The 24,404-nt window shown below is 39.5% G+C and overlaps 1 protein-coding gene across 1 annotated transcript in view; it reads left to right on the top strand.

Annotated features, from left to right (window-relative positions):
- Window positions 1-9,181, top strand: part of SWAP70 (switching B cell complex subunit SWAP70) — a 47,561-nt gene extending 38,380 nt beyond the window's left edge. Inside the window, exons 8-12 of the mRNA XM_063289453.1 lie at window positions 1,915-2,022; window positions 2,203-2,369; window positions 2,905-3,103; window positions 3,921-4,017; window positions 6,828-9,181. Coding sequence (XP_063145523.1) covers window positions 1,915-2,022; window positions 2,203-2,369; window positions 2,905-3,103; window positions 3,921-4,017; window positions 6,828-6,937 — 681 coding nt within the window. The 3' untranslated portion in view covers window positions 6,938-9,181. The remainder of the gene's footprint in view (window positions 1-1,914; window positions 2,023-2,202; window positions 2,370-2,904; window positions 3,104-3,920; window positions 4,018-6,827) is intronic.
- The last annotated feature ends 15,223 nt before the right edge of the window (window positions 9,182-24,404 follow it).

Below are 24,404 nucleotides of genomic sequence, written 5' to 3' on the forward strand. Positions count from 1 at the left end.
ATAATATAATTGACTGTCTTGATGCCGTGTCCTAGGAACGTGCCTCAAACATAATTGTCTGAAATCAAGCCTTCAAGGCATCCAGAGAACAAAACAGGTTGGGGAAGTTCCTCCCTAAGATTTCTGTTATGGCACTGCCACAGGGAATTGGTAACCTTGCATCATTCTTCTTAAATGTTCCTGGAAATGTTATGTAAAACTAAGTGGGCAGGAGAAATTGTTTGTCCCCACAACGACTGAGGTCAAATACAGATCTTGTACTGGATTTAAAGACAGAGTTGTTCAAGGAAAAATGCCATATACTAAAACCACAAAAGTTCTTGATTGGAGTGATAATACAGAAGTGTTTTTTCCAGTAATTTGCACATTGCTTATCTCAGTTGTTTTACAGTCAAGGGGAGGTTTCTTGAATGGTGCCAGGCACTCAGTTCAGCTTGAAATGAATTTACAGACCAGGGAAATGATAAGAGTCTCTGCTTTTTTTCTCCTTATGCTTTCATATGCATGGGTATCTTACGCATATGAAACCGTAACTGCCTTTAAATAATAACTAAGATGCCTGACCCGCATTGACTGCTATGATCACTGCAATGTCAGAATTGTTAGGATATTTTCCCAGCTAAAATTTGACATAAAGTACCTTTAATGGTGATTGTAGAATGAAATATATTTTCCCGTCTCATATGTAAAAACAGAACCTCCGTACTTTCAATGTAAAGTGAAATGAGTGTTCAAGCAAAGAATAAACATTCAAGAACAGAATATAGCAGTGTAAAAGCTATGCTTTATATGTTTCACCCAGACTCTGAAGGAACAGTTCTAGTATTAGGCAAGGAATGAATCCAGGAAGATTGGAAGTACTTGTTGTGAATGGCAGTATTAGGCAGGAATACTGTATCACTCTGAAGTTCTAGAAAAACATTCTGTCACAGATACAGGATTTGGGTATGTGACAGTAATGGTGGTGTGCTGTATTTTTTTTTTTTTAAAACATAATAGCTTCACAAAGACAAGAGTTCAAGTTTGTTGAGTCAAGTGTGTTAATTCAAATCTACAGTTTCATTGTTGATAGAAAGATGCCAATTCAGCCAAGTCTGAGTCCCCTGGCAATTGATATGGGCCTCCTTGAGTTCATAACAGCAGATTGAGAGAATTACGGGACCAACAGTAGTGCTACTGTAAACATTAAGTGTTGCACAAGTGCTTATTTTTATACTGCTTCCTTATTTTTGTTTAACCAAACCATTCAGAAACTTCTAATCAGACATGCCTCAAAATATGTGGGGATTATCTTACTAGAGAAATTCAGTTCCCAAATTTCTCATATCTTTCATATGACATCATACTTCTGGTTTACTTACTTTGACAGAGCAAGTTTGAGCTAAAAGGAATAGTTTTTGCATGAGTCTTGAGCAATCTCTGTGCTGTTCTTGGATATGGTTAACTCATTGTTTCTCAGCCTTGGCCACTTTAAGCTGTGTGGACTTTAACTCCCAGAATTCCCCAGCCAGCCATGCTGGCTGGGGGATTCTGGGAGTTGAAGTCCACACAGCTTAAAGAGGCCAAGGTTGAGAAATACTGGCTTATCTTATCTCCAGCTCAACAGAAACCTATGTAGAGTTATCTTTCATCTGCTTTTTATTGTTTAAGCACTATTTTAGAGTGATAGGGATTAATCTTTTCAGAATGTTTTACATGAAGCCTCAGTGGAGACTTCCTTACTTTACCCTTTCATGAAGCACATAACTCCTTTCTTTTTAATTTTGAATATATATTTTTCTCTTTGATCAAATTTTTGCTTCCATGAAAAAATATAAGAAGTATGTTTACAGCTACATACTAAATATTTGATCTGTGTTTCCATACGTACATAAGCCGGGAGCAGGTGATAATTGCTTTCTTTCTTTGGCCCAGCAACTAGAAGAGGCAGCAGCACGAGCTTCGGAGGAAGAGAAGAAACGTCTGCAGACCCAAATGGAATTACAAGATCGATTCAGTCTTGAACTGGAGAGAGAGAAAATGGTATATGTCAGCAAAAGGATGGGCAAACTCTGAAGTGGTTCCTTTAGTGAGTTATTTATAGCAGGTGCATGTTTGGACAAAAAGGAAAAAAGGGAAAACCACAAACTTTCCTCTCATAGAAATAGGAAGCACTGCTTGTCCTGAAGGATAATGAAGCATGCATTCGTTTCATATTTCTAGGTAAGACAGAAAATGGAAGAGCAGGTTGCTCAGAAATCATCTGAGCTGGAGCAATACTTACTGAGAGTCAAGGAACTTGAGGAAATGTATAAGCAGCTACAGGAAGCTTTGGAGGATGAAAAACAAGCACGTCAAGATGAGGAAACGGTCAGGAGACTTCAGGCCAGGTCAGTGTGTAATTTGATAGAATTGGATGCTGCGTGTAAGGCTGGCAGTCGTTTATGTTGCAGAAGGAAGGATGGAAGAGACATAAAACTGTAGGCTGCCCAAGTAACTTAAATATCATTCTTAAATTTACAAAAGAGTCCTCCATCCTTGAACTTTTCTGAAGGATTTTTTCCCTCTTTCTGCTTCTAGGCATATTACCGCAGAATGACTATAAACAAAACATGTCATGCAGAAGTTGCTTGTAGATCAAGTAATAAGTTCAGTTGAATCAGATGGGTGAAGTAGATTTAACTGAGCTAGATGCTAAATGGGGTAACGAAAAAGGAAACAACTCACCTTGTGTAAGGGATGGTTTCACTTCTGAGTGTGGTAGCTTGATTGACTTGAAGCACGAAAGCAAGAGGATTTCCATAGACCTGTTCTAGGCTGTGCTTTCTTGACTATTTAATCCATGTGGATACAGCATACGAGTTGTGTCAGTCCTGAATTGTGCTATCTCCAATATGTACCCTTGGTTACTTCAACCTTTTCTAGGCTACTAGAAGAAGAGACAGCCAAGAGAGCAGACCTGGAAAAGTGGCACTTAGAGCAGCAACAGACCATTCAGGTGACTGAGGCAGAAAAGCAAGAGTTGGAAAACCAGAGGAAAATGAAGGAACATGCTCTACAGGTTGCCATGCAGCAGTTGGAACAGCTGGAATTGGAGAGGAAGCAAGCCTTTGAACAATATGAGGTGAGCTAGTGTAGCATTCCTAGGGTTATACAAAGTATGCAAAGGGATACTTTGCAAAATACGTTACTATGAACGAAGCACCCTTCCTTGAAGGGTCAAGGCAGCTGCATTCCTCAGAAGGCTCAGCATGTGTGCTGTAAAGCTCTCCCAGGTCATCTTGATAGGCCTGTGTGCACATAGCAGCATGCCAGCAGTCACCTAAATGTATTCAAGTGTTGCTAATAGGACTATCTAAGTCATTTGATTTACACCCTCTTTACACCTTTCTGTCAGTTTGTAGTGGCTCTGGCCAGTCACAGAGCTGAATCTGTTCTTATTGGGCATTTATGTTTGCACTGTGTAAGCAGACATCATCATAGACATTAGCAGAAAATTACAGTATCTATAGAAAATTACCAGGATTAAAGTATTATTGTACCAGTTTGGTATGATAATAAAATGTGCAGAGATGGAGTGGAGATAATTGTATCCAAAAAATGTATCAGGAATAGATTTAGGAAGTGGCTGAAACTTGGCAATGTAATAGCAGCTAAGAAATCATACCTATAGGGATATGTAGTTATGTCCACAGGAACTTAGGGGTAGTTCAGCAGCAGCTAAAATTGGCTTTTGTGGGCACTGTGAATAACCTCTTTACAAGTGTTTGCAATTGTGTGCTCCTCCATGTGCTGATCTTGGCTGATCCCTGCCTGTCATGTCCAGTTAAAGCCCAGCCTGATGTGATCACGTGGAGAGGTGTTCTTTTTGAGGTATTTTGAGAGTCTCTGTTGCAAAACGAATTTGTTTCTATATAATGCTGATGTTAATTCTGTTTTAGGAGGTAAAGAAGAAATTGGAAGTAGCAGCAAGCAAAACCAAAAGTTGGAAAGATCGAGTAGCTCATCATGAGGGATTAATTCGATTAATTGAACCAGGTAGGAAACAACCCTTTATTTTGTGAATCAGCATTCATGCTGTTATTTTTATCTTAAATAACCCATTATGGTTTCCAAGAAGTCTGAACTATTACTGAGTCAGCCTGAGCTGCACTTCCTGTTTAGTGTGTGCTATTGTCTGGAGAAACATAGTTGAACCAAATGCTGAATAGGAGAAAGAAACATGGTGCAAACACTGCCAGCTGAGATTTTAGGTGTCTGCAAGTCAAATTTCTCATTAGCCTCATCATGGCATAAAACTCTGTTGGCCTTTCTTCTAGAGGCTTATTTACAACATTTACATTAGTTTGATTGTTCTGCTTTTATATTTATTACTGTCCAATTATAAGTGTTCTATATGAGATGCATTTATGCTGCATGCAGGTAATAGAATTATGTATGTGATTAGGTTTATTTGCATTTCTTATGGTTTGTCTTGAAAAAAACAATGGAGGTCAGTTTCAGTTTTTTAATGGAATTCAACCAAGCAAATGTGTATTCACCAATCACTGATTGTATCTACAGTTTAAGGAGCATAAGCTCCTGGTTCAACAGGACATTTTCAGAGTCAAGTGAATTATGGTAAAAATGATGATGTTATTGCAGATGGCATGTAGAGTATAATAGCAGCAGCATTATCATCTGTAATCATAAATTTCCCAGAAAAGATAATGGATCTTGAGAGCAGCTTTGATATGTCACTATTAAACATGCTTGTTTTAAATACATTCCCAAGTTAAGATGCTGGGGAGTAAATATTTTCCATAGAGCATTAAATAACTATTAAATTAAAATTGGACAATATTTTTTTGCAGGGGAAGGACACCTGACTGTCCATAATAGAGTAGCCATTTCATTACTATGGTACCTAGATATAGTATTACTGTCTGTCTTATAAACAAAGCAAAGTTGTAAATAAGCCTGAATATTGCATATTCCAATAGCCCAACAGTGCATCATCTGGGGGCATGAGTTAGGAAGAAGGACCTCTCCCAGGTCTGTTTGCTTAGATATATACTATACTACCAGCATAGGCTGGAAAGTTCAGAGAGAGAAAATTCCTTTTATCAATAAGGAATCCAATAGCTTAGAGTAATTTGCTCACCTAATGTGTTTGAGTATTTGTAACTTTTATTGGGACAAAAACATTGATTAGATGTCTGATGATGTACTGACTATCGTCCACTTATATTTCTAGTGGGAGGTGACTTGGGAGGTCAAAACTGAGATTTCTTTATTCATAGTATTCATGGGATAATCTCAAGTATTCCTAGTACAGTGTCTTCTAAAGGACAGATCTGAAGCTGGTATTTCCAGCTGAGTGACATATTATTGAGCTGAAGCTAGGGCATTTCTGTGTGATTCCATTGTCATAGCAAGTGAGACAATTTTCTGGTGAAGTTTCAATTGGCTGTTGCTTAATTCCTGTTGAATTGTTGTCCTATTAAAATGAGAAACATGTGAAATCCAAATAATTCCTGAATATTCTTTGGAAGGTTCTTAATAAGAGGGCTGGCATTCCTATTGAAACTTGGTCTTGCTGAGGAACAATGAGGTGGAAACAATTATTCTTAAGCATCCTCTTCTGCAGTATAGAGTCCAGCTATGTCTGTGATAAAGCCCTGGGCTCTGAAACTGCACAGTGGTTAGAACACAGATAATGCAAGTTGTATAGTGACTATGACTAAACACATGTAAGAATACATTAGGCTTTTAGCATGTGTATAAAGACACTAGATGAGGTCATTAGAAAATCACAGTAAAATGTCAGTAATCTGCAAATGGCAATGTTCTCTTCGCCAACTATCTAGTCCTTTATATAGCTGTAGATCAGAATATGAACTTGAAAATGGATAGCATGAAAGCAGTGGACTGGGGGTGATAAGTCATAACCCAGAGTGCTGTGCATTCTTGGAATTTTTATATCCAGAAGACAGCTGAGCAATCAGTTTTAGATATGTCACTTAGATGTATTTTTGCATCCACCATGATTGGTGGGGTCCCAGTTGCTTCAGCTTCAGTGGTACCAGTTACCTTTTACCAACTTTGGCTGGCTCAACAGTTACAATTCATCCTGAGCAGGATAGTTTGGTCACAAAATCAACATGTTTATAACAATTTGATTAGACTATTATAATGATTTATATGTGGCCCTCTCCTTGAAGGTTTCCTGGAACCTTCATTTAATGCAGATAACACCATCAGGATTTAACTGGTATAGCCAGTATTTGAACAGGGTATATTTAGAGTCTAATTGAAGATGCTGGTTTTACTTGTAGATCCTAAGTGACATGGAACCCCAAATATGAAGGCTTATCTCTCCCTACTTGGGTCTCAGGAACTTTGGAAGGAGGTCATCTCAGTTAAAACTTATTAAGGAAAGTGCATTATATGGTAAAGGAGAGAGAGAGGAGTCAAGGCAGAGACTTCTTTTGATGGTGTTTTGGTTTTAGAACATTCTCAACCCTCTATACAAATAAAACTGGCAGTGGCATTATGATCTTTTTGGTACCAAGTCAAAATTTATTTATTTGAAAATTAATGCATTGTTTGGTTAAACTGTTTTATTAAGATTCTTTGGTTTATTTTATAGTATATTATTATTATTCATTTTATTTACATTTATTTCAAACCATCTTGGTATACATAAGGCATTTTAAAAGTATTTTTATTTAAATGCTTTTGATGGGGTGCATTTTTAATATATTTTCCCCATCTATATTCTCACACAACTAACCATAAAGCAGAGTTAGAACTAGATTGTGACACATGTATTTAAATTACTAAACCTAAAATATTATGTCTTACAGGTTCCAAGAATCCTCATTTGATCACTAATTGGGGACCAGCAGCCTTCACTGAAGCTGAACTTGAGCAAAGAGAGAAGAGTTGGAAAGGGAAAAGGGGCACTTCTGATTAGTGAACATGGCTGAAATACATTGGGGGCAGTAGAGAGCAGAAATCTGATAGTTAAATAAAATATTGTTATACCAATTTATTGTATCTACTGCAAGTTAGTTAAGATATATAAAGATGTTAGATACAAAATAGAAATTCTACTTCATGCCATGAATTATAAGAGAATTTGTGAAGAGTGCTAAATGTCTGCATAAATTGTTTGAATAATTGTGTGCAGTTAATGAAAATTTAAATGCTGTAATTTGAAGTGTGTTTTTTTTAAATTTGGAATTGGACAAGTTGAATGAATTAGAACACATTGGGAGTATTGTGAGCCTTTTTACCCATGTTGTTATCCTAGGCTGATTAGAAAGCTATGAACTTACGCCACTAGTTTTATATTTGGGGCAGTAAAAGTTTATGTGAATGTAGGAGGATTGTTATCTTTGGTAGATCCAGGCCAAAGATGCATGGAGAAACATACCAGTTTGGATCAATGGGTCTGTATATCAGTGGCTCAATGTATCAGTGTGTGACTGAAATGCTTTTCTCATATAAATATAGAATATATTCTCAAGTGGTAATTTCAGTTTCATAATAATCCTGTAGTTTGAAAGGGAGAAAAACAAAGAAAAATTAAACAGCCTACAGCCTCCTTTTGATTTTTTATTATTACACTAATAGCCTGAAGAGAATAGATAGCTGAATATCCTGATTCAGAAATTCATAGTCCAGTCTTGGCAATGTGAGAGAGATTCTTCTGCAAAAACATGCATAGGGTTATACTTTTGGTCAACCAATTGATTACAGATATCAGCTCATGCAAATTAATAATCTAGCCTTGTTCACCAAATTTCCTTGATTTCCTATACAGTCCATAATGTAACTGCTAAATTTTTTTGAGGTTAAATGTAACATTAATATATTAGACTTAACAAGTATTTAAGTTTATAATATTATCAGTAGATTCTCTATAGCTTAATTATTTCTGGAATAAAATATTACTTTGAAAAAGAGCCAGCCAATCAATTGTGGAAATCATTAGGAGAATCATGCAAATTCTATCAAATGAGTCCCCATTCATTTAATTAAGAATTATGGAATTCTCATATAAGCCAACTTGAAATAAGCAAAATGTGCAGCAGAAGTAATGCTGACAGAGTTGGGAAGCTCAAAATTTGGGCCTTTTCAAGAGGAGAAACAGGTAGGTAGGCAAAGCTGATCTCAGATATCATCTTCCAAGGAGGAAGGAATCTTGGATTACTTGTTTGTTTTTGTTTTTAAACTGTGTTGTGGTTTTATTAATGATGGTTGGTGTCTCTTGTAAGAATTTGTGTCCAAAAAAGGCAAAAATAAAATGAAATAGCAAAATAACTTTCAAAATAAGAAATGAGCAAATGAGGTTGGTAAAATGAGTACCCAGCTTGCTGGGGAAGGTGACTATTGGGGAAGGCAATGGCCAACCGCCCTGCTCTATAGTCTGCCAAGAAAACGTCGCAAAAGTGGCGTCCCCCCAAAGGGTCAGACATGACTCGGTGCTTGTACAGGGGACCTTTCATCTTCAGACGGATTATAACAGCGTTAGCTTCTTTGTGTGGTTAGTTCTGGTTTTTGGGAGTGATATTGCATCACTTCACGGAGCTGCCTTGACTCTGATCACTGGAGCAACTGATACCATGTATCAAAGGAAAGCTACGGGCTTTGCTTTGGGCCCCCCGGCAAAGCATAGAAATAGGCCCCTTCACATTAGTGGAAATAATTTCTGTGTATGCAAAGTAAATAGTCATATACAGTATGGCACCTGGAGTGGGGGACTGTTTCGTTTTATGAAGCTATATCAAAGGAAGATATCACTGAAGGTTCATCAAAGTGAAGCGTCAATTTGAGGCTTTGCACAAGCCTTCATTTTTGTTTTGTTGTATTTTGCTAACTGAAAAGTGTTTATGAAGTGACTTCAACCTGTTCATGAGTATTATTAATACTAGGTTTCCTTAAATGTGTAGTTACTGTACAGTAATCATTTCTTTTTATGCTGTTGGATAGGAATCGACAGTGCTAGGAGTGTTGTATTCTGGTGCATTCTGAGAAACCAGTTGAGATATATTTATCATGTCCGAACTACCAAGTCATTACTTTAATTTACATTAGTTAAGCTATTTTTTTGTGCTAATTACTGTTGGGCCAAATTAAGGAACTGCCAATTTTTCGTGTGTTCCATTTTGTTTTTGCTTTAGTATTTGTTAAAATAAATAAATAATAACTTTAATATTTGCACATTTATTTCATCTTATGTTTGGCTGTGGGTTGGACAGATTTGGTTATTAAATGCAGTCTTAAAGAATTTTTTCTGTTACAGCCACACTTTCTTTATGATACTTAATATTCTTGTCGGAGAGGAATGCCTGAATTGCATGCTGTCCCTCAGGACTGCATAGGCTAAAGTTCAATAACAAAACATTTATTTTTGATGGTGCCTTTCTCCACAGCTTTTTATAAAAGTAAGCTGTAGAGTGCATTAAGCCACTTTAAGGTTTAACATTCCCCCCCCCTTTTTTTTTTGCTTAAAACCCTGCCAACTATCCTGAAACGGGGAATATTTTTCCCCGAAACAAGGGTGGTGGTGGGGAAATCAGTTGAAAATTTCATGCCTCTTGTAATAACTTCACTACTGTGTTCCCTGTGGCCCTCAAAACTGATTGAAAGTACTGGGATCCCAAAGCTTCCCTTCCTGTGGTAAGATACACTGTGTGCACAATTATTAGGCAAGTGAGTATTTTGACCATATTGTTTTTATGCTTATTTTCCACCTCCAAGCTGTATAAACCTGAATGCTGATTGGATATAAGCGTATCAGGTGATGTGAATTTGTGTAATGAGGGAGGGTGTGGCCTATGGAGATCAACACCCTATATCAAGGTGAGCATAATTATTAGGCAGCTTCTTTTCCTCAGGCAAAATGGGCCAAAAAGATTTAACTGACTCTGAAAAGTCAAAAATTGTAAAAAGTCTTTCAGAGGGATGCAGCACTCTTGAAATTGCTAAGATATTGGGGCATGATCACAGAACCATCAAACATTTAGTTGCAAATAGTCAACAGGGTCGCAAGAAATGTGTTGAGAAAAAAAGACGCAAATTTACTGCCAAAGATTTGAGAAGAATCAAACGTGAAGCTACCAGGAACCCATTATCCTCCAGTGCTGTCCTATTCCAGAACTGCAACCTACCTGGAGTGCGCAGAAGTACAAGGTGTTCAATGCTCAGAGACATGGCCGAGGTAATGAAGGCTGAAACTCGACCACCACTGAACAAGACACACACTGTAAGTTGAAACGGCAAGACTGGGCCAAGAAATATCTGAAGACAGATTTTTCAAAGGTTTTATGGACTGATGAGATGAGAGTGACTCTTGACGGACCAGATGGATGGGCCTGTGGCTGGATCAGTAATGGGCACAGAGCTCCACTTCGACTCAGATGCCAGCAAGGTGGAGGTGGGGTACTGGTATGGGCTGGTATTATTAAAGATGAGCTAGTTGGACCTTTTCGGGTTGAAGATGGACTCAAAATCAACTGCCAAACCTACTGCCAGTTTTTAGAAGACACTTTCTTCAAGCAGCGGTACAGGAAAAAGTCTGCATCTTCCAAGAAGACCATGATGTTTATGCAAGACAATGCTCCATCGCATGCATTGAAGTACTCCACTGTGTGGCTACCCAGTAAAGGCCTCAAAGATGAAAGAAGAATGACATGGCCCCCTTCCTCACCTGACCTAAACCCTATTGAGAACTTGTGGGCCCTTCTCAAATGGGAGATTTACGGTGAAGGAAAACAATACACCCCTCTGAACAGTGTCTGGGAGGCTGTGGTTGCTGCTGCACAAAAAGTTGATCATCAACAGATCAAGAAACTGACAGAATCCATGAATGGAACGCTTACGACTGTTATTGCAAAGAAGGGTGGCTATATTGGTCACTGATTTTTTGTTTGAAATGTCAGAAATGTTTATTTGTAAATTTTGAGTTGTTTATTATTCTCACTTTAACAAATGAAAATAAATGAGTGAGATGGGGGAATTTTCGTTTTTCATTTAGTTGCATAATAATTCTGCAGACTAATAGTTGCCCAATAATTGTGCACACATAGATATGCTCCTAAGAAAGCCTTTTACTTTCTTAAATATTCAGGTTTGAGGTTGATTAACATTTTGGATTGACAGAGAGCACTGTAGTTGTTCAGTAATGGAATTCATCCTCAAAAATACAACTTGCCTAATAATTGTGCACGCAGTGTATATAACAATTGTGTTGCTATATTGATATACACATGTGCTTCCACCTTGGAATAACATGAGTGAACACATCAAACAACTCAGCCCCCTATAATAGGGAAGATAGTCAGCCACATCCAATTAAATGATTTCAGGAAATCAATCTGTAGTTGAAGACTGCTGTCTGTTGAAGGTAGGCCTGAGATAAATAGAGTAACACTCTCACTCTATATTAGTCCAGCTTTATGACAGTGGCTCAATACTCTGAAATTTGCAGGGCCCTTAGCTCCTCTTGATTTCCTACTTGCTTTCAACTTTACTCTTCTGTTTAACTTAGTCTGATAGAACTTGCTGAGCTCAACTGAGTCATCTAGATTATGTCTTACTCAGGAGATGTGGCTCTTTAGTAAGCCCTTTCAGCAGGTCAGTTCTGCAAAGATCACACCAAATGACCTCATGCACTACTAGGCATTGTGCATACTGATTAGTTCATTCCACCACAGATTTGACTAGTCTATTTTGGATTTTCCTACCCCTGCAGAAAAGATGTACTGTATGGGTTTACTGCCCCCTAGTGGTGTTGTCTAAATGGGGAGCACACAGGCCAAAACTATTAAAATTGAAACAGAGATCAAAAACAAGCCAAGTGCAATCCAGCCAGAATTAGTAAGTGAGGGAATAACTTATGAAACAAATCTTTGTCACAGAATCTGTTTCTAATCATGAGACCTACAAGACTGAGTTGAAAAATTCTTTGGTGGGCCTCTATGCATATATTCATTTTATTTATTTGCTTGTACAAGCTGGGTATTGCAATTTTCAGAAGGAGCAGAAAAAGAAGAAATACAAGTACAAATTTAAAAGAATATCACAAATGGTACAGATAATATAAAGACCCAATGAATAGCCAACAAATCTGAGATAAACCTGGAATCTAAAGTATCATGCAGTGAATATATTCTAATATACCATTAAAAGAGACTCGTGTGGTGCAGAGTAGTAGGCGGCAGTTCTCCCCATGACCCGAGTTCGATCCCAGAGGAAGCTGGATTCTTGGGTAGCTGGCTCAGGTTGACTCAGCCTTCCATCCTTCCAAGGTCAGTGAAATGAGTACCCAGCTTGCTGGGGATGGTGATGACTGGGGAAGGCAATGGCAAACCACCCTGCTCTACAGTCTGCTAAGAAAACATTGCGAAAGTGGCGTCCTTCCGAAGGGTCAGACATGACTCAGTGCTTGCACAGGGGACCTTTCACCTTTCACACCATTAAAAGCTTGAAGTACTGTAAGACATAACCAATTTCTAGATAAATCATGTCTCTATTGAACTTTAAAAATATTTGGTTAGCATAATTAAAATCAATAAGAGAAAAAAGGAAAACTATAGATAATAATACGTTAAGAGAGTACTGTAGAGCCAGTTTGGTCTAGTGGTTAAGGCAACGGGCTAGAAACCAGGAGTCTGTGAGTTCTAGTCCCACCTTAGGCATGAAAGCTGGCTGGATGACCTTGGGCCAGTCACTCTCTCTCAGCCCAACTCACCTCACAGGGCTGTTGTTGTGGGGAAAATAGTAGGAGGAAGGAACATTAGGTATGTTCGCCGCCTTGAGTTATTTATAAAAATAATAAAGGGATAGAAAATAAAATAATAATAGTAGATTATATGTGGATTATATGTCAAAATATAAACTCTAAAACTTATGTCAGAAGTGGCACAATTCCATACGCAGAGTTGTAGTCTAAAATTGGATTCCAAATAAGATTGAACTATACATTAAATTTACTTTTTAAATCTGAAGTTATTCTAGACATTGAAGCATATTCCCACAATTTGGTTAGCCATTCTTCCAATAAAAAGCATATAACATCTTTGCAGCTGTTAACATATACAATGTCAGTTTAGTATACTTTGAAAAAATGTATGAATTACTGAAGTTTATTTAGGATGAAGTGGAAATTGCAACTTTCAAAATTTGTTCTTTACTGTGATGAATTATTTTCCAGTTCTGTTGGGCTCTGCAACATTGGCACCACATACGGAAGAAGAATCCAATCTGTTCATTGCATTTCCAGCATTTCACAGAAAATAAGATACTCCTTTTAGCAATCATAACTGGAGTAATGTACCAACCATTTTAAATTCATTATTTGTCTATACCAGTCATATGGTACCTTATTCTTAATGGAAACTGGAATAATTTGAAATAGAAAATGTTTTTTCATCTAGAAATATCTGTTGTTATATGTTTCCAGGTTGGTAAATAATTGTTATTAAGTAGAGATGTATTGTTTTTTGTAAAAAAAAAATAATCCTAAAGATGTGTCCTTTTTTGTAATATTAAAGTCTGTTAGTTGATACACAAGTTGGTCTTTCAGGTTTACCTGATAAACCTGAAAATATATCTGATACTATCTCTTCGGGATAAAGCCCATCTGGTCAGGATGTATCATCTTCATAAAAAAAAAAAAGCCTAGCCTCTTAGCCAGAATTGCTGTGAAGAACTTGTAATCCACATTCAGTAAGGAGATTGGTTTCAGGATGAGATGAATCCTTTCCTTTATACATCAAGGAAATAAAAACATATTTCCATGATGAAGGGGGTTCTATAGGAGTGGTTTGCCATTGTCTTCTCCTGCATAGCATGAAATGATGCCTTTGCCATTGTCACTAAAGTGATGATCTGCCTCCGGCATCTTCCTCTATTGCTGCTGCCCACTATAGGTGCCTATTTGCTTTAGCTGGGCAGCTGGGATGACCTTCACGCCTTGGGTGACCCTGCTGGGAATATATACTCTTGGCCTACACTCCCAGCATTCTTCACTCATCCCTCCCAGGAACAACCCCTGCTCCACAATGAGGCAGCACAACAGGACTTGGATGTCTGTGTGTGATAGTTTTACTAATATATTGTTAAAGGTTTATGTTAAACTCCAAATGGGAAAACTAAATTTACAATTCTATGTGAATGTCTACTTAAGCAATGACATCAATAAACCTATAAAATCAAATGACTTAATCCATAACACAGTTGGGCAAGAACACTTTTAGGGAGAGGTTTATAAATGTCATAGGTGCTGCTTTTCAGTCATATATGAAATAAGTATTGCTTAAATTTTAAGGAATACAGAATTTTGCATAAAGCAAACATATAGATGATAAAAGGGGGAGAGGCAAAATATTGATCGGCCAATAAAAAATAAAACAGTGTGCTAATTTGGCATAGGACTGGAGAAACTCCATGCCATACTAGTTCTGACATAATTCTTAAAATAATCCTGTTTTAAGAAGATTACAAGCTGTGTAGTATGGGCTGCAACACACAAATTGTTTTCAGTAGTTTAATTCTGGGAAGCTAACAGAAGTGGTCATATAGTACCTGAATATCATCCTCATGTGTACATGAAAGCAATATTTTCTAAGCTAAAACATTTAGGAGAGCCAGTTTGGTGTAGTGGTTAAAGGCACTAGGCTAAAAACTGGGAGATTATGAGTTCTAGTCTTGCCTTAGGTAAGAAGCCATTTGGGTGACTTTGGGTCAGTCACTCCTCCTGAGTCCTAGGAAGGAGGCAATAGGAAACCCCTTCTGAGAATGTTACCAAGTAAACTACAGGGGCTTGTCCAAGCAGCCACCAGGAGTCAAGATTGACTAGAAAGTACAAAAGGAAAAAAAAAATTAAGGGTAGCATGACTGCAACATTGGCATAATCCAGACAAAAGGGTGAATCATTTTCAGTTTAAGTAAGACTTGGAAGTACCAAGCAGGTCTCTTGCAAATAGTGAAGGGTCAGAGTGAACTTCTAGACTTGATATTTTGTATAAGAGGCTTCACATACTTATTGTGTGTGTGTATGTGTAAGACTCAATCCTCAGAATTTGAGGGGAAAAATGGTCCAAAAATTTCACCTCAGCCCACTTTGTTGATGTTGCCACATCACTACCATGCCTCCCTTGGCTCTTGGAGTTTGTATGTATCTGTATATTCATGCTGTATGCGCATACATACGTACAAACAATTAAGGGCCTCCTCCCAGCTACAGATGTTGCCCAGCCCTGGTGTAAAGAGCACTTGATGGATCACTGGCATGCCTTGGTATAAGGCAGCTTCATTTATTTATTTAATTTATTTATTATTTAAATTTATATCACCTCCCATCTCCCCCAATGGGGGACTCTGGGCGGTTTACAATAAAAGTAATAATAAAAACATGTAAACCTAAGTTACAGTCTAAAAACATAGATAAGCTAATGAATATAAAATCCAAGAGGAGATGGAATCACAAGCAATAGGGGGTCCTATGGCGCCACCACCTCCAGGTGGAGCTGTTACCCTCCCCATCCCAAGCAAGGCAGCAGAACCAGGTCTTCAATTTCTTCCGGAAGGCTGGGAGCAAGGAAACCCATCTCAACTCCAGGGACAAGATATTCCAAAGGGCGGGTGCCACTGCTGAGAAGGCCTACCTCCTGGACCCTGCTAGATGAAATTCCTTTGCTGATGGGGTCCATAGCATGCCCTCTGCTTGACCAGGTGAGGGGGGTCGATGTTATGGGGAAGAGGTGATCCCTCAGGTAGCCTGGCCCCATGCCATGCAGGGCTTTAAAGGTGATAACCAACACCTTGAATTGGACCCAGAAGCAAACTGGTACCTAGTGCAGCTTTCATAACAGAGGTGTCATGTGTGCCGATTTTACAGCACCAATAACTGTAAAATCTTCATATCTTCCTGAAAATCAAAAGTGTTTGGAGCTTGTTTGAAAGCATCCGAAACCTTGGGGAAACCATTTATTGAATTTTAAATGTGTTGCATGTGGTGGTTTATGTTTCAGTGTATCTTGTGAACCCAGAAAATTAGGTTGAGTAAACCATAATGAAATGAACTATTGTAAGCATGCCATGCAAAGATAGCCCTAGAGGAGGCAGCAGCTAATGCTGATGTTTAAAAGGCTATGGAGTAACTAAAAACACCTGAGAAGGGTTTTGGCTTTGTATGTATGTCTTCCCCATTTATGGAGGATTCCCAGTTGGGGAAGGAACTAAACTCGGGTAAGAGAGACCTGTTTAAACAATCCTCTTTCAGTAGCCTAAATCCTGTGAGAACCTGAATGTTTACCACAGAGATCAGACATGAAGGTTTCTTTCTCTCATTTAAAACTGATCTACCTTGCTTGGCTTGCGGGTTAAACCGCTGAGCTGTCGATCGGAAGGTCGGCGGTTCAAAACTGCGCGGCGGGGTGAGCTCCCGTTGCTCGTCCCAGCTCCTGCACACCAAGCAGTTCGAAAACATGCAAATGTGAGTAGATTAATTGGTACCGCTTCGGCGGGAAGGTAACGGCGTTCCGTGAGTCATGCTGGCCACATGACCCGGAAGTGTCCTATGGACAACGCCGGCTCCAAGGCTTTGAAACGGAGATGAGCACCGCCCCCTAGAGTCGGACACGACTGGACTTTACGTCAAGGGAAACCTTTACCTTTACCTTTTACCTTGCTTGGCTTGTACAGCCCCCATCCAAAGCATATTTATTAGCCATCTGTTTCAAAGGTAATATGACTTCATCCAAGAACTTTGCTAGGGCATTCTCTATATTTTCTGCTTGCATTATAAGGCGACTTCTTGCCAATTTTTGCGATGGCAAAGTCATTAATTACCAGCTGCCTGTACTAGTTCCTTTTGCCTGGCTGCAGGCTCTAGTATGTAACTAGGGGAAAGGTGATGATTTGAGTTTAAGTTGTATTTTTTTTTAAAAAAAATTGAAGCACATTTCTGTGTTTGAATTTGGATCTAGAATAGGAGGGCAGAACCTGGGACTCCCCAAAGTTTGGATGTGGCCCCCTGAGACAATTTGAGAGTTAGCGATACGTTGTAATTTTTGATGTGAAAAAAGGGGCAACTGATTCAGTAAGTAATCATATTTCTTCTTCATTCTAGTGTTTTCCCGCAGGTGCTGAGTCTGCTTTGCAGATCAGTGAACACCATTTCACATGATCAAACGCAGCAACCAGGTCCAACTGGATGATTTTCATGTCTGCGTTAATTGTGCCCTGCCACCTTTGCTTTGGTCTTCTGCATGGGTGTTTGCCATCCATATTAAAGTGGTAGGTGGTGCAGGCGATGGTGTAGGCTAATAATAAGTAATAAATAAGTACTCATATTTATTGCATTTAATTTTAAATTAAATGAAAACTAAATTTAGGTTTTGTTTTTGCTCTACTAATTCTTTATTGTGTTCCCTCCCCAGTAAAGGCTGTATAGTCTTGCAAAGGCTTCAGTCTTGCAAAAAACCGTGCACCCCAAAATTATAGTACATGGACTCAATATGGTGTAATTGGGGTGGAGGGAGGGGAAAATGTTCCCATTCAGCCTCCCTGCTGTTTGCTTAGGCACCACTCTTATCATCCTCCCTTTCCTAAACCCTTTATCCCTCTGTCCATGCTGCCAAGAATCAGTGGGTTACAAACATAATAAATAAAAGCCAAAATGGGAACGTTCTTAACAATGATGGAAATGAGAGCTTTTCCCAGCAAGCCTTTTAAGAGAGCATCCATTGACATTAATGTGCAGATTACTATCTTTATAAGATAATTAAATCTATAAATAACAATGTACTTTGTTTGTCCCGTCTTGCATCACTCATTCCTAGTTCTTCAAACTGAACACCATTTCCACCCACCTTCACCAAACTCAAAGTAAGGAATAAAGGCATTCAGGAACCATCCTTTCCTTTATTACTCACAGAGCTTAGCAAAGGAATTAAAAATTAGTATACTGGTATACTCTCTCCACAGTTTGGATATTCAGGTAATTTGGACAAACATCAAAATATACTGATGCTTTTATAATATGCTACATTTCCATTGCACATCATGATATCATGTTGTTGTTGTTTATTCGTTTAGTCGCTTCCGACTCTTCGTGACTTCATGGACCAGCCCACGCCAGAGCTTCCTGTCGGTCGTCAACACCCCCAGCTCCCCCAGGGACGAGTCCGTCACCTCTAGAATATCATCCATCCATCTTGCCCTTGGTCGGCCCCTCTTCCTTTTGCCTTTCACTCTCCCTAGCATCAGCATCTTCTCCAGGGTGTCCTGTCTTCTCATTATGTGGCCAAAGTATTTCAGTTTTGCCTTTAATATCATTCCCTCAAGTGAGCAGTCTGGCTTTATTTCCTGGAGGATGGACTGGTTGGATCTTCTTGCAGTCCAAGGCACTCTCAGAATTTTCCTCCAACACCACAGTTCAAAAGCATCGATCTTCCTTCGCTCAGCCTTCCTTATGGTCCAGCTCTCGCAGCCATATGTTACTACAGGGAACACCATTGCTTTAACTATGCGGACCTTTGTTGTCAGTGTGATGTCTCTGCTCTTCACTATTTTATCGAGATTTGTCATTGCTCTTCTCCCAAGGATTAAGCGTCTTCTGATTTCCTGACTGCAGTCAGCATCTGCAGTAATCTTCGCACCTAAAAATACAAGGTCTTTCACTGCCTCTACGTTTTCTCCCTCTATTTGCCAGTTATCAATCAAGCCGGTTGCCATAATCTTGGTTTTTTTGAGGTTTAGCTGCAAGCCAGCTTTTGCACTTTCTTCTTTCACCTTCATCATAAGGCTCCTCAGTTCCTCTTCGCTTTCAGCCATCAAAGTGGTATCATCTGCATATCTGAGATTGTTAATGTTTCCTCCAGCGATTTTAACTCCAGCCTTGGATTCCTCAAGCCCAGCATGTCGCATGATGTGTTCTGCGTACAAGTTGAATAGGTAGGGTGAGAGTATACAGCCCTGCCGTACTCCTTTCCCAATCTTAAACCAGTCTGTTGTTCCGTGGTCTGTTCTTACTGTTGCTACTTGGTCGTTATACAGATTCTTCAGGAGGCAGACAAGATGACTTGGTATCCCCATACCACTAAGACCTTGCCACAATTTGTTATGGTCCACACAGTCAAAGGCTTTAGAATAGTCAATCAAACAGAAATAGATGTTTTTCTGAAACTCCCTGGCTTTTTCCATTATCCATCGGATATTGGCAATTTGGTCCCTAGTTCCTCTGCCTTTTCTAAACCCAGCTTGTACATCTGGCAATTCTCGCTCCATGAATTGCTGAAGTCTACCTTGCAGGATCTTGAGCATTACCTTACTGGCATGTGAAATGAGTGCCACTGTTCGATAGTTTGAACATTCTTTAGTGTTTCCCTTTTTTGGTATGGGGATATAAGTTGATTTTTTCCAGTCTGATGGCCGTTCTTGTGTTTTCCAAATTTGCTGGCATATAGCATGCATTACCTTGACAGCATCATCTTGCAAGATTTTGAACAGTTCAGCTGGAATGCCGTCGTCTCCTGCTGCCTTGTTATTAGCAATGCTTCTTAAGGCCCATTCAACCTCACTCTTCAGGATGTCTGGCTCTAGTTCACTGACCACACCGTCAAAGCTATCCCCGATATTGTTATCCTTCCTATACAGGTCTTCTGTATATTCTTGCCACCTCTTCTTGATCTCTTCTTCTTCTGTTAGGTCCTTGCCATCTTTGTTTTTGATCATGCCCATTTTTGCCTGGAATTTACCTCTGATGTTTCTAATTTTCTGGAAGAGGTCTCTTGTCCTTCCTATTCTATTGTCTTCTTCCACTTCCATGCATTGCTTGTTTAAAAATAATTCCTTATCTCTTCTGGCTAACCTCTGGAATTTTGCATTTAATTGGGCATATCTCCCCCTATCACGTTGCCTTTTGCTTTCCTTCTTTCTTGGGCTACTTCTAGTGTCTCAGCAGACAGCCATTTTGCCTTCTTGGTTTTCTCTTTCTTTGGGATGTATTTTGTTGCCACCTCCTGAACAATGTTGCGAACTTCTGTCCATAGTTCTTCCGGGACCCTATCTACTAAGTCCAGTCCCTTAAATCGATTCTTCACCTCCACTGCATATTCCTTAGGAATATTAGTGAGCTCATATCTAGCTGATCTGTGGGTCTTCCCTAATCTCTTTAGTCTGATCCTAAATTGTGCAAGAAGAAGCTCGTGATCGGAACTACAGTCAGCTCCAGGTCTTGTTTTTACTGACTGTATAGATGTCTGCCACATTTGTCTGCAAAGGATGTAGTCAATCTGATTTCGGTGTTGTCCATCTGGTGAAGTCCATGTATAATGCCGTCTCTTGGAAGAGAGCGTTTGTTACGCAGAGTGAGTTGTCTTGGCAAAATTCTATCAGCCTATGTCCTGCTTCGTTTTGTTCTCCCAGGCCATGCTTACCTGTAATTCCAGGTGTCATTTGACTGCCCACCTTAGCATTCCAGTCTCCTGTGATGAAAATAATGTCTCTTTTAGGCGTGTTGTCCAGTAGGTGCTGCAGATCCTCATAGAACTGCTCTACTTCAGCTTCTTCAGCATCTGTGGTTGGGGCGTATATTTGGATCACTGTGATGTTAGATGGCTTGCCCTGAATTCAAACTGAGATCATTCTATCGTTTTTTGGATTGTATTCAAGCACTGCTTTAGCCACTTTACTATTAATTATGAAGGCTACTCCATTTCTTCCGTGGTCCTCTTGTCCACAGTAGTAGATCTGATGGTCATTTGACGTGAAGTGGCCCATTGCAGTCCATTTCAGTTCACTGATGCCCAAAATGTCTATCTTTAATCTTGACATCTCACCAATAACCACATCCAATTTGCCCTGGCTCATAGATCTTACATTCCAGGTTCCAATGGTGTGTTGATCCTTAGAACATCGGATTCGCCGTTCACCACCAGCACCGTCGGCTGCTAGCCATCCTTTCGGCTTTGAGCTAGCTGCGTCATCACGTCTGGGGCTAGTTGAACTCATCCTCTGTTCCTCCCCAGTAGCATTTTGACCATCTTCCGACCTGGGGGTCTCATCTTCCGATGGTATACTGACATATCTCTGGTTGTACTGATCCATTTAGTTTTCACGGCAAGAATACTGGGGTGGGTTGCCATTACCTTCCCCAGGGATCGCATTTAGTCTGACCTCTCTGTCATGACCTTCCCGTCTTGGGTGGCCCTTCACGGTTTAGCTTGTCCTAACAGTGAGACACACGCTGAGACGAGGAGTAGTACTCTAATGTTTATTACTGCTACATAAACAGAATCCTAAGAAACTGAATAAGCGTGGGAAAAACCCAGACATATAAACCCCAAAGGCTAAGGCGGGCCTGATCTGTGTCTCTTTGAATGGTTGCTTAATTCCTCAGTACTACGCATGCGCTTTACAGCCTGGATGGGAGCCCCCTGCTTGCCATCCTTACTCATGACATAGCTCATGGCATCATTGAGGTGCTCAAGCTCCAGCACCACAACAAGGTAACGATCCTTTGCTGAAGCATGATATCATAGAACCATAAAATTGGAATCGCCTATTTTGGTCACTGAATCCAATCTTTTGCTCCATGCAGGAAAAGAAATTAGCATCAGCAACCAATGGTTGTCCAGATTTTGCTTGAACATATCCAGTGAAAAGGAGCCCACAATTTATCTTGGTTCCACCATCAGGCTGTCTTTACTGTTAGGAAGTTTTTCATCACTTTTTACCATAATCTGCCTTCCTGTAATTAAATAGTTCATTTTATGTTCTGTCCTTTGGGATGATAGAGAACAGATCTGTCTTCTTCTAGGTAATATCCTTTCAGGTACTTGAAATGTGCCAGTGGATTCCCACCCAATCTTTTCAACTACCCAGTCCTTCAGTCTCTCTTTGTTAAGACTTTGTTTCTAGTCCCCTGATCATCCTCACTGACCTTCTCTGAACCTGTTCTCTGTTCCAGTGGGTTTGAAATCTTCAATAAACCATGTCTAGTTTAAGGTGAGGTAAGGTCTGACTAATGCAGTGTAAAGTGGAATGATTACTTCCTATAATTTGGAAAATATACTTCTGTTGTAGAACCAAAAATTTCATTTCCCTTTTTTCTGCAGCCACATCACCCTGTTGACTCATAGTTTTAACTACTATTTCAATATCTTTTTCCAAAATACTATTGCCAAGCCAGATAGCCCATATTCAGTATTGGAGCATTCCGTTTCTCATGGTATAACTTTGCTTTTGTTTTTGGTAAATTTAATTCTGTTAATCTATAGATTTGAAAAGATTTCTCTTCAACTTCTCAGCCAAGTCATTCTGTATTGATTGTTTTTCTTTCTGCACTGCTAAGCAGTCAAGATGGCTGACAAAACTTTATAACCAAATGACATACAGTATCTAAAAAAAGAAAAGCAGTATTAAAAGCATTGATATGAATGTTAATATGATCATATGAAGCACTAAAAGTTAAACATGAATTGTTTTAACAGTTAAAAACTCAGTGAAGGAAGATGTCTTTGCAAAAAACAATATATTTGCAACTCACAGGCAAATATATTCCATCTGTGGAGTCTTTGGTGCTCTCTGAGCCTTGTTGTTTTCTTGCAGACGTTTCATTGCCAGAAGGAACTCCCAAGGAGAGAACAACACCTCCACCAACACAAGCTGGACAAGCCACTGTATATAAATAGAGAGCAAAGCCCACTCCCTCTTTGCACTGAAGATGTTGCCTAGTCTGGCAATGAAATGTCTGCAAGAAAACAACAAGGCCCAGAGAGCACCAAGGACTCCACAGTTCAACCTCGAGCTACAAATATTTGCTTCGATTGATATATTCCATCATCATAAAGATAAGAGATCTTCAAATGGGCCTCAACAAACAGACAGATTTGTAACAGAGAAGTACAGGTAGTCCTTGTTTAGTGACTCCCTTGGACAGCAGCCATTTGCGATTACAACAGTGATGAAAAAGTAATTTTGTGACCAATGCCCACATTTATGACCTTCGCAGTATCTCTGTCTCAGTCACGTGTTCACCATTACAGTCAGTCAGTACACATCCTGTGCCTGACCCGGTTTCTCTTCTCCTCCCCATCGTATGATGGAGAGATTGCCTAAACAAGCTATCTCTTCCTAAGCTGCTTTTCTTCACACCGTAGTGTGTCCCTAAAAACTGCTAACTGCAAGTTAACAAGCTCAGCTCTGTGACCTTAATTTGCTGGCTGGCAACTGCTGTCTGTAACTGACAAGACCCTAATCAGTTTCACACTAAAGGCTTTTGTTTGCCTCCTAAGTGGCTCAGAGCTGGGAGCGCTAGGCAAAGAGCTCGTGTTAGTACATTCCTTTCAATGTGTATTCCCCATTGTGTGCCTGCTTACTCTCTTGTAATCCCTTCCTCTTCAATGAATGTAAATACAAACGTTAATTCCCTTCCTGCTAATTATCTCAGTGCCACTGGGGTGAGCATTCCCAAGGGCAGGGGAGTGGGGTGTGGGGTATGGGCTATGGGCTATGAATGTTGCCTTTTTACCCAACTTCCTCATGAGTTGAGTTCTGGAAAACTTCCCTGCCATTTGGGCTCACCTGGCTGTTTGGGGTCATATCCTTCTGATGCTGTAAAGCAAAGGAAAGCTGAAGTAAAACTGTAAGCAGTTTCGGTCACATGATTTTCAATTAGCAACTGTTTCACTTAATGACTGAGTTGCCAGTCCCACTTGCAGTCACTAAATGAGGACCACCTGTAGTCCTTTACAGAGTCAGGTCCAAAACCATTTAGGCTTTAAAGGTTAATATCAACATCTTAAATTGAACCTAGTAAACCACTGGCAACCAGTGCAAATGGTTAATAAGTTGTGTTTTTACCTTATTCCCTTAACTGCTGCAAGCTAATTTTGCAGGGAGTGACCAGGTACAAATCTGGAGTAAACAAACAAAAATCCATGGCTATTCTTTCTATTCATTTATTTATTACATTTGTATTTTTGCTTCTATCTTTACCTTGGTTATTCTACCCGCCCTTCTAGCCTTCAAGATAACCATAAGCCTTGGGTTAGGGTGTCTGGTGGGCCCCTCTAGGGTGGGTAGGATGTGGGGGATTTCTTTTTTCATAGTTCCCTTGGGCCAATTGTGCTTTTTTATATCATATTGTTTGTAATTTTGTGAAGCCAGCCAAAGTCTTTATTTTTACATTTTTTTATCCTGCCTTTATTATTTTTATAAATAACTCAAGGCAGAGATCATACCTAACACTTCTTTCTCCTCCTCTTTTCCCCATAACAACAACCCTGTGAGATCAGTTGGATGTTTGGAGTTGGATGGCTTAGAAATGAAACAAATAAATAAAATTAGCACCAATCACGACTTCTAGATCAGCCTTTCTCAGCCTTTCGACCCTGGAGGAACCCTTGAAATATTTTCAGGCCTTG

Source organism: Candoia aspera, chromosome 1 (assembly GCF_035149785.1).
Source record: "Candoia aspera isolate rCanAsp1 chromosome 1, rCanAsp1.hap2, whole genome shotgun sequence".
Classification (NCBI taxonomy): Eukaryota; Metazoa; Chordata; class Lepidosauria; order Squamata; family Boidae; genus Candoia; species Candoia aspera.